This window comes from Idiotropiscis lumnitzeri, chromosome 11 (genome assembly GCF_059441095.1).
Source record: "Idiotropiscis lumnitzeri isolate Australia: NSW breed Sydney's pygmy pipehorse chromosome 11, RoL_Ilum_1.0, whole genome shotgun sequence".
Lineage (NCBI taxonomy): Eukaryota > Metazoa > Chordata > Actinopteri > Syngnathiformes > Syngnathidae > Idiotropiscis > Idiotropiscis lumnitzeri.
In genome coordinates this window covers 11,702,596-11,714,014 of record NC_142401.1, presented here as the reverse complement: position 1 = coordinate 11,714,014, position 11,419 = coordinate 11,702,596, and the positions used below count along the sequence as shown (strand labels likewise).

At 41.1% G+C, this 11,419-nt stretch overlaps 1 protein-coding gene across 2 annotated transcripts; it reads left to right on the top strand.

Moving 5' to 3' along the window:
* The first annotated feature begins 5,702 nt into the window (after positions 1–5,702).
* On the top strand, positions 5,703–9,324 carry LOC148327454 (G protein-coupled receptor 61-like). Of its 2 annotated transcripts, none has more exons than XM_088309414.1 (2): positions 5,703–5,834; positions 6,938–9,324. In XM_088309414.1, exon 2 carries the CDS (start codon positions 7,138–7,140, stop codon positions 8,527–8,529), a length of 1,392 nt encoding a protein of 463 aa, XP_088165540.1. In that variant the 5' UTR covers positions 5,703–5,834; positions 6,938–7,137; the 3' UTR covers positions 8,530–9,324. The 2 variants fall into 2 exon arrangements, with proteins under 2 accessions (XP_088165540.1, XP_088165541.1); XM_088309415.1 differs by having other exon boundaries at positions 5,703–5,920.
* Positions 9,325–11,419: the final 2,095 nt, after the last annotated feature.

The following is an 11,419-nucleotide window of genomic DNA, read 5'->3' as shown; positions in this document are numbered from 1 at the left end:
AGCGGATTGGTTTAGTTCAAGTGAACACACGACCTTGACAGAAGCTATCACCGCAGCATCTCACATAAACTGATGTGACGTTGAAATGCTGCTGAGCTTGTTAAAGTGCGTCGAGCAATACCAAGGTTGAACTCAAAGGCAACTGTTAGAGCACCAAGGAGATATTTTTTTGCCCGTCGCCAGCCAGAACCAGAGCGGTTGTTAATGTGACAACGTAACCACATGAATGACTGCCGACCCCTAATGCCCCACGGTAATTAGAATGAAGGAAAGTCTCATCATGACAGTATTGGATGGAATGCAAGATGTAGCGAGGCAAGCCTGTAAATTAGTAGATCAAGATGTGTTTCAAGCATTTGGAGGATGTTAACATATTGAAGCAGACTTAACACTATTTGTGTTCAACTTAAAGCTTTCTCTGCAGTCGGCATTTGATGATTTAGAATTCGTGGTTTTTCGTAAGCATATGATTGCCCAGGAGTCACTAAGTGACATTGCAAAATTGTCAAAACAAGATGTCGTTCTGTCCCCAATTTAATTTCATTTCCTACTTAAAAAACATTATGGCCTTCATCACACCGCTCTAACGCAGAGTATAATATAAGCTAACCATGGCAAGTTTCTTGCCTCTATTCTTGACAGACCAACATCTTTAAATCAATTCCTTGTTTAATTAATTGTAATTTTATTCTAAATAACATATTCCAAAGTAAATTCAGCACCAAAGTTTCCATTCCCATGGTTGTGTGGAACCCTGTAAAGGCAGAAATGTGACTAACTCTGCACCCACGCACTTGTTAACATGAATTTAATCTTTGCTGCATTTGTTGTGCGTGACAGCCAGGATGGTAACTGTTCTCATGCACTTTGTGTTATATTGCAAATGGACTCAAGTGTGTTCAAGGTGATGCACCGCCCACCATTAAAAATGGAATGTATTAGCATCAGGGCATTGATCCTTCTTCCACTTGCCATGGAAGGTATAATTGCCGTCGCTAAACAGGAGAGTGATTATGGCTCCACAGTCACACTTAAACAAATACGACTCTGCTAAATCATTTTTGTTTTAAAAACTGTGGCTCATTTTTGTATGTGCATCATTTTTTATCTATGGTTGTGATTTAAAGATGTACTCTAGTGTGTTCTACTGCATGGCTGAGTGAATTTAGTCAGCGGCCTTGCAGAAGGACATTGCATCGTCAGGAGATTTATGCTCCTCTTGTGAATTATAAACGAGCTGGTCCAAGCGGGTTAAAGTAATATCAAACGACGTCCTGTTGTCAAGGCTTCTCTCTGGAAGAAGCACTCACAACTTGGAAGATCCCTGCTGTTGTCTTCATCTTTTTGCCACTCACCAATTTAGGTTCTGTGTTCAGGAGTGTATTGCATCATACTGGGAGGTGTTTCTAAATTTCTGGTGACTTTAAGTACATCAGAGGTACGCTGCAGTACAATTCTACACTACTGTAAACCACAACCGCAATATTTACCTCTCAGACACAGTCGATAAAAACTGATCGTTATTGCCTTAATTTACATGAATAATGGGACACTTATATAGTGATAGTTTTTCTAAATACCTTATCGCTCATTAACATTACAACAGTATTATTGATCTGTACACTGCTCTATGTACAAGATGGAGGAAACACTGCCCCCATGTGGCGTAGTTCGGAAGGCTTGGTGTTTTCTTTCACCAAATACATTTTCGTTTCAGGTGCCTTTCATGATTCTCAGGCTCACCTTACAAAATTTATATATATATATATATATATATATATATATATATATATATATTTTATTTTTTTTATTTTTTTATTTATTTATTTATTTTTTTTTTTAAAAGAAAATGCAAAAAATGCGGAAAAAATATAGATTGTCATGTTATAAACTGGGCACCAAGCGTCACTTGTGACATCTTATTTTATTTCGCTGCATTACAAACCTTCAAACTGGAGAGTCTCCAAGGCAACATTCATTTATCTACTCTTAATCTTCAGCAACTTCAGAGTTCACACCAGCAAATGTTAACATAACACACCTTAGCAAGGAACACGCCTCCTGCTCATGTGTGCGAGTGTATCACATTTATCAAATCACCCCCATCCATCCTGCGAGGTGTCATTCCCCCCCCCCCCCCCCCCCCCCCCACCCAGTGATGTTGTCACGCAATAAAAGCATGTCAATACTTTCCCACTCAGGGCACTTTTCATCGGGGCTGACTGTTTGTTTGTGTAGGCGTCAATAAATCCGTTTGGTTAAATGCAATGGCATGAGCCCACACGTGAGTGCAGCTGATATCGGTGCTGCTCGTTGTAATTGACAGTGGCGGCACTTTGGGGTTCGAGCGGCATCCTTTTGCTATTTCTGAGTGTGAACGTGGAGTCTATTTTCACGGTTGCTAAGGAAACCATTGTATTTGTGGTGGCAATGATAGGTGCTGCCAGGCGAGTGAGGAATCTGCTATTTTTGTCATGAGTCAAGAGTGCACGCCTCGCACTCGCTCACGTGCGGACACACGCGCACACGCACATACTCACGCGTATCGTACATAGCTTGCTGGGTCAAATTAAAAAGTGCATACCATTATATTGAATTAATTGTGCTGCTAATATTGGGAGCAGCGGTTGCCTAGTGCAGTGAATCCCAACCATTGTGGGAAAATATCTAATTTCACTTAATTGCTCTGGAAATTATAATAATTACGACAAATAATTTGTTTATCGATCTATGGCAATTCAGTGTTTTTCCAATAGATAGCCAAAGGTTCAATGTTCATGTGTTACAACAGAGCAATAACTTTGTATTCAACAGAATAGGCCCAAATAAAAATATTCGGAAAAATAAACCACTTTATATATACATTGAATTATTCTCTGTAAGATGCAAGTAAACTTTTTTTTTTGCACTGATTCCTTAAGAGTCCAAATATTTTTCCTATAGCAAATCAGTTTTCAATAATAACAATAATAATAATAATTATTATTATTATTATAATTATAATAATAATAAATATTATTATGATGTATCCATGTATGGATCCATTATCCAAGCCACTCATCCTCACAACGGTTGCAGGCATGCTGGATCCTATCCCAGCTATAGCAGTAGGCAGGGAACCCCCTTATATAGACATAGATGAACAACCAAGCTTTAATAGGACAAACTTAAAACCAAAAAATAAAAATATATCAAAAACCTTAGGTGCTAGAAAAAAAAATGTACATAGACATATTTCAAATCAGCATAAAAAATATGCTTTGGGACACACAAAGCCTTCTCTAATTAAAATTTTCTGTTGATGAGTAAATAACCTGTCCAGCCTTTAAACAGTAATTATATTTTTAAAAGTGAGAATGAATTGCTTTTTTTACTGCAATAAAATGAAGTACTTTACACCAATTTTCCATCTACAAATTACATTTCCCATCTGTCCATATTAAAAATCAATTGTGGCTCATGAGCACAAAAACTTGCCCATCACTACTTTTTAGATGCTTGCTGAGTCTCACACGATGTTTTGCGTCATGCCTGATAATGCTGTGAACGCTTACCTTGTGTTTGACTTTTGAGCCACATTTTTCCACAAAGCATTGATTGAACTTCAAATCTGAGTCCAAATGCCTTAACACAGACGAAGAAAGAAAGGCACTCACGCGTGCATATGCACTCTCGTTTAAAGTACTATATTTAAACAAGCACGCTCAGGATGTTGACGCCGCCTCATTACCTGCCATCTTGGTACCATGACAACCATTGTAATGACATTCCTCTCTAATGTTGCATGTTGTGTGTTTGCTGTCTGAGCTGCGTTTGTGCGTGTGTGTGTCTGTGGAGTTACTTGCATGACTGATTGGTCATTTTACACCGTGTCATATGTTTATCAATGCACAAACTGTAAATACAGCAAAAAAAAAATGAACAGTGCTCTAACTGCTTTTGGCACTGGTCAAGAAATTGCTGGCTTAGCAAACTATAGAACAAATTTTGCTTGTTGAATAATTCCTTCCGCAGTTCTCAATTAATAATGTTGTTATTACATGTTTTGGATTAGTCACTAAATATGTCTAGCACAATTTCCACACTGCTAAAAACTATCCACACAAAATATCTTTTCATCTGCCTTACTGTTATACAGTAGACGTCAACATAAATGGTGGTCGGCGTTGGTGAAAAACTCACCTATCCAATTTTTTTTTTTTACCTTGGCAAATCAAAAGTCTGAATTTTTTTTTGGGAAGCAAAATGCTGTAAAAAAAATCTTTAACTGAGAGAAACAAACACTTTCATGACAATGCTGTGATATAACAGCAATTACTTAAAGGAAGGATGTAGTAGTAAAAACAATAATTTGCTGCTGTAACACTTCAAATTTCCCCATTGTGGGACTAATAAAGGACATCCTTATCTTTATCTTTATCTTTAATACTTGAACCAGAAGAGCTGAGTAATTTAAATGAATCAGTCAGTGCTTGTGAGGCGGTACATGAACGTTTAAAGAGATGCGAGGTGATTGGCATTAAATGCAAGTGGTTGGCCAACCTTACAAATGCAAATTGAGAAAAAGAAAAAAAGGAGTTGATAGGAGTCTAGTTGTTTCCATAATCGCCCAGATTTCATTGTCCCTCCGTAGACAGCAATGAGATGGACTGTATATTAAAAGGATCACCGTGGCAACAGGAGCCCCACTTTGAGAAGCTAAGATGATGGAGGCTGAAGGCTGGCCTCACTACTTCCCTCACCTTCTCAATAAATCTTGTGCTGGAGGCCGCACCGATCCATGAAACCGGTCAAATTACCGCTGAATGACAAGAATGAATAAACATGAAGGATACCGAAAAAATGAGGGATTTGAACATGCATATCGTAACGCTACTCTCAGAAAATTATTTAAATATTCCTGCTGAATAAGTATAGAAATAGAATTACTGAATGAATTATTCAAATCATTTTTTCCATATTCTGCATGTGAACAGCACAATTAGTCAACACAACAACAGTGCTATCATTATTATGTATCGTGATCTGGTTTCGACACTAGAGTGCAATTTGAATCTCCCTTTGAGAGATTAAGATAAAAGAACTATTCTGGACAAACTCCTGTTAACATAACCCTCTACTTTACATGTTTCAAATATTCTGCTTTTTCAAAGATGACGATGCACTGCACCCTCTCAGTCATAAAATCCTTTTAGCATTTATTAATTTTCATTGTTGTGTCCAATTGCAATATTGTAACCAGTGGCACTGGGTGGGAACCACATTCTGCTTGAAAAACGATCATTGATGAGGCGGGGGTGGGGGTTATTTAAACATTTTTTTTAAAAAGTAAGTATATAAAGTAAGTATATAAGTGTTATAATATACATATAATGCCCATCTACAATGTTTAGAACGGCCAAGTTGACTTTTTGATTCAAAATGTGTAATTCTCTTTGTTTTATGTTTAGTTTGACAGTCAACTTAAACTAGGAATGGAATTTAACAGCTCGAAGAATTGTTCACGTCTGGTAAACCACAGTCTTTTTGCGAAGTGAGTTGATTTCACCTCCCTCGCACATACAGTGCTTGTATTTATTCTACCTGTGTTGTGTTCTTGCAGTTCAACATGAACACAACAGACACTAGGACCCAGTGGAGACACGACACTGAGGTCCTCCCTGCAACCATGGGAAGGAGGAGAGAAGTGGAAGAGAGAAGAGTGGGCTGCCTGCCTGGTGTCTTTGCACGCATTCCCACCAGCATCTTTTGGATGGAACCACGTCTGTCAACAAGGATGCACAAAGCAGAACAAGGGCCGGGAAGACGAGCGAAGGGGGCCACGTTCATCGCAGGTACATGGCGATACTTTAGTGGGGGATGCACCACATTCTCATCCTTCAAACCTAAAGCAGCAATGTGAGGAAACATTATTAATCAGGTACATCATGCTCTCTGTCCACCCTCCACCCCTCATTTGCGACTCTCGTTTGTTTCCACTCTTTTATTAAAATGATGAGGTAGAAAGGAATCAACTAAATGTATGATGACAGTTGTAATGCTTTGCTTTACACAGGGGGTGTAATGTATTAATGGTTAACATAGAAATGAGTGGGTGGTAAGACATGACTAAACCTGGCAGCAGGATAAATCTGAATTGGGGCACCCTGTTGTTTGATTTAGACACATAATGCTTTCTGGAGGCAATCACTCAGGGATTAATTCTTAATTTAATTCCCAGTGTTATAATCGTAAACCATCCAGTTTTTTCTTTACCACACACCAGGAGATCCCTTTGCATCTTTGCACTCACTTAGTTTGTAGATTGATCTGTATGGGCATGCAATGAAAAGTCCATCCAAAACATAAGAGTACGCACTCTTTTAGACACTTCATCAGACACTGCATAATGAGAACCAATACATAAGATGTAGCAAAATATTCTGCCTTGACCACCATGCCAAAGTACGGTTGTGATTAGGAATCATTTAACAATTTTAATTTGTGTGACTCTAGTGAGCAGTAGGTTGTGAACAACTGCACTACGTATAGTAATATATGTATACGTACGAACGTACGTATACATCACAAATACAAGAGGGGGTAATTAGCTACCAGATATTAGCTAGCAGATATTTATGTGCACGGCGAACAACTGCTTGGGTAACGTTGGCCAAAGTGTAGAAATGGGATTTCTACACATGCATTCTCAATTTCTTGTTTCAGGGCCATCAATATAGTTGGTTTCCTGCGATACGTGATGTCCTTTTGGGTACCTATGGGCAAGTTAAACAAATGAAAATGTGTGATTCAACTGGGATTGTGTAATTTATTCTCTCTGCCATTCTGTCTCTAAAAAAAAGTTCTCTTGTCGTAGTTCATCTGAGGATTGACTTTGGATGATCCCAGGGAGAGTGAACAGAGGAAATTCACAGTTCATTGTGTTCTCTTTCTTCAGGGGTGCTTGTGACTGAGGGCAGAAGTGAGGATTTTGCAAATGAAAAAGATTGTTGAAAACCTCCCCCGACCATCAGACCAGCGTCACAACTACAGTGCAGCTCTCTACCTAATTCCCCAGCCTGGCTGTACTTCCTGGTTGTGAAGGATGGGTGAGGGGCCAGTGACGGACCCTGCCTGCCTGCCTCGTCCCACCCTTCAATGGAGCCAGCGTGGAACTCCTCCCACCCACCTAAGCAGCTCCTGTCCAACATGTCTACCTCCGCTCTGGCTGAGGGCTGGCCTCCGTCCCAGTGGCTAGCCCTGGTGGCCATGCTGTTCATGGATCTGCTCGCTGTGGTGGGCAACGTGGCCGTCATGGCGGTCATCGCCAAAGTCCCGGAGCTCCACAAGTTTGCCTTTGTCTTCCACCTGTGCTTGGTGGACCTGCTGGCGGCCTTGGTGCTGATGCCCCTCGGCATGGTGTCCAGTCGAGCCTTTTTCGGGGAGGCTCTGTGCCGGAGTTACCTCTTCCTCAGCGTGTTCCTGGTCAGCGCCGCCATCCTCTCCATCTCGGTCATCAACGTGGAGCGCTATTATTATATCATACATCCCATGCGCTACGAGGTGAAGATGACCATTGGCCTGGTCGCGTCAGTGCTAGTGGGGATATGGGTCAAAGCTTTGGCCATGTCCGCTTTGCCGCTGCTCGCCTGGATCCTGCAAGGCGTGAGGACTCCCTTTCTGGAGGGTGGTGGGGGAGGTGGGGGCGTCCCATCTCCCCCCGCTCAAGGTCAGAGGCGTTGCTCACTGCACTGGACGGGAGGCGGCTCGAACCGTTTGGCGTTCATGGTCCTCTTCACGCTGCTTTACTTCTTGTGTCCGCTGCTGGTGATTTTCGTTGTGTACTGCAACATGTTCAAAGTGGCTCGGGTCGCTGCGATGCACCACGGACCTTTACCCACTTGGACAGACACACCTCGTCGCCAGAGATCGGAGTCGCTCAGTAGCCGGTCCACGATGGTTACCAGCTCTGGGACGGGGACTGGGACCGGAAGGGAAACGCCGGCGCGGCCATTTGGAGGAGGGAAGGCGGCAGCGGTGTTGGCGGCGGTAGGCGGTCAATTTCTGTGCTGCTGGCTGCCCTACTTTTCTTTCCACCTCTATTCTGCCCTGGCTGCCAGGCCCCCGGCCGCATTGGCGTCTCTGGAGGAGGCGGTTACCTGGATTGGTTACTTCTGCTTCACCTCCAACCCCTTTTTCTACGGCTGTCTCAACAGACAGATCCGGGAGGAGCTGGGCAAACATCTGCCGTGCCTGTTTCATCGAGCGGGGCTCGAGGTGGAGGACCGGCTGCCCAGCCGCGAAGGCTCCATAGAGGAAAATTTCCTCCAGTTTCTTCAGGGCACCGGCTGCAACTTAGAACCTCAGAACTCGCGAAGCACCTCCAGTCCGAAGGGGGAAGTCTGCCGCCCCTTGGCTCATTCTCAAGCATCTGAGCCGGCACATCCGCTACCTGATGATTTTCGTATACCCGGGCAAATCGCAGAGGACACCTATGAGTTTGTCGATTCTGATCGGGCGAAAAATAACCACATAGATACAGACACTTAACTCTTTTTTTTTTTCTTTTAATTATTTTTTTTTTACGATATTGTAATTGCTTTGAAGACATCAGGAAAGTTGTTTTGATTTCCACAGTCTGACCTTCGCCTAGTCTAGTATTTTGCTTACCTCAAACGCTGCCAGTATGATGCAGTGCATTTTTCACCACTGCAAACACCAACCAAAATACAAGCATATTGATCAATAAATACCTTGTTGAGCATGTCCATCAAAACAGGAATCTTGAATGAGTTCTCATCAAAATCCATGTAAAGTGAAAATAAATATCTTCTAAATTTGGCACTCCACAGATAAGAATGTAAAAAAAAAAGAGATGATGTATTTTGAGGGTGTCTAGGCATAGCTCGCTAGCTAAATGCACATCACAATTATGCCACTTTATCGCTGATGCAAAACTAGACGCTCAAGTTTCATTCATGCTGGACACGCAGCACCGTTTCCGGCACAATCAGGAAAACTGAAATGGTTAAAAATTCAAATCTTAACACTATAGCGCCACAATTGAGTGCCACATAGTTTAGACTCAGACTTATCTTGAAATGAGTATAATGCATTCAAAAAAATCTCTAAATTTCCTTTACAGGGTCTTTGACTTGTGCTGGTGTACCTAATGATGTGGCCAGTCGGGGTAGGTCCCTCGATTGCATTGCACTTTGTCTCATCTCTGCTTTCCTCTCAGTTTCTGACAGTGTGTGGAAATCCGGATATATTTAAACAAACTAGTTAGACGTGGATTTAAAAGATTTAAAAATTGGATAAATTAATTTACATTTTTGGGCAAAAAAGTCTGTATTTGTGCTAAACGTTGAGCTCTGTACAGTAAATTAAAAATGAAATGAAAATCTTGAAATGCTGGTATCAAGCTAGATATCAAGCTGAGCTGTTCGCCTTTGATCACCAACTTTGTCTCGATGGATTACACAATTATTGTGCTGTGATCTTCTGCCTTTGGAAATCACAAATGAAGACTCCACACTGTAGTACAAATGTAGTGTTATTTTGTTTGTCTCGAGTTTGACAGTTGGGCTTTCATCAATAACAAAAGCTTCTCTAATTCTTCAAATCAGCCCGACACACTTCTCATAGAAATGCTACCGATGACTCTTTTTATGTTTATTTCCTACCAGCACGCAGGGTGTGTTAGGACTCTTAGATGATTCTAGAAGTCATCTGCTTGAGGAAATACAAATTTACAGCATTTGCACAGTATGGTTATGTTCAATTATTTCACTCGCGAAATTATGTATTTGGTAGACTTGTAAGTGTGCTTCGTGTGTCCTGTACCGCTTTGCACAACTTTTATTTTGGTTTTTAATTTTTAACTGTGAGTATTAAGTACATGTTTTGAATTTGATCGCAAGGAGCCTGGAATGTTTTGACCTGCCGCTGCCTTCTTTGCGAGTCGTGGAGAGGATCATCATGGAGGAGAAATGTATATAGTAGTTTCTTTGACTTGCCTCGTCAGGTTTTATGTACACGATAAACCTTGAATATGATAACTACACGCAGAAGTAATCGAAATAGCAGGTAATTTGCTAACGTGGATACAGGGTCACTCAGATATTCTACTGTTTTGGAATGAGAGCGCTAAAACCAGAAATGAGAGTGCTGTTTATCATATATATCCCAAATTGTGAATGATGTGGCGCGTTTACAGTAGTTTTTTTTATTTTTTTAATTTGTCTTTTAAATGAAAGAATGTCTTGCACGTGTGTAGAACATACACAGCTAAAAGTTCATTGAGAGCTACAGCTGTAATAAAAAGTTTCTATGTTTTTAAAAGAACACTGATGCTTTCTCCTGGTTGCAGGTAAAATCAAAAGCAGAATTAGTCATCGTAAAAAATCATCCATTCCGCATTTCCAGTGGTCAATTCTAGACCTCTCTTGCCTCTGACCACCGCCTCCACTTCCACCAGGAGCACACTGAGAAATTCCTAGGCCGACTGGGAGATAAAAACATCATTTTTACTGTGTTCTAGTCCTTTACATTGCGAAGTGTTTGGGAAAAGCCTTTTTGAAATCTGCCCAACAACATGAGCTATGTGAATTTTGATTGGATAAAAATTCTCACTAAAACTACAACACTAGGATATATGACACCAATGTGAAGAATATGATCAGAATTCCTTGATTATGTTAGGCCAGCAGAGAAGGCCTTGACGGCCCACCACTGAATTTCAGGGAACGCCATTTAGGAGGAAGGTGTATAATGGCCTGTTTCACAGTACATTACGCGTACACGAGTTCCACATATAGAAGAGGCTCTCACATGTTAACACAGTCAAGAGCAAAAATTGATAAAAATGTAAAGACAGGATGTTGCAGCTTCTGTGTTCCAGAATGGAGGATGGTGGAGCGCAGCAATCCTCACAACCCAACGATGGACCTCAGTCAATTCGCCCCCAGATCCACCAGGCTCCGCCATCCCCATGGCAATTATTACCTTGTGACATTTTTCAGCGCTTTCGTGGGTGGTGGGAGGAGCCTGCTCCATTATCTGTGTGTCATCTCTAAATACATTACAGACTAAACCATAAAGCTTTTGACATTTGTTTTGGCTATTTTAACGTGACCTGGGACTGATTGCGTGAGTATTCGTTCAGTTAGCTGCCTTACACTGCCGCTTCATTTAATTCAACAAAATATAGAATTGAATGTAATATAATATAATGCAAACTAGCTTTGCAGTCAACACACAACAGCAGATTGAGAATGATTTTTAATTTAGCCTTTGAAAAGGTTTAACTGTATTTAAACTGTCGAAAATATATCATAGCAGTTGACAACACAATGAGATCACAGTTGAAGAGAAATGCATGAAACCAATTTGGCTTGGCTTGTACCTGAAGCTTAGGAAAACCTGTTTCAGAGGAGAA

Excerpts from the sequence above, each read along its gene's own strand:
- LOC148327454 (XM_088309414.1), top strand. The coding sequence starts at position 7,138 with ATGGAGCCAGCGTGGAACTCCTCCCACCCACCTAAGCAGCTCCTGTCC.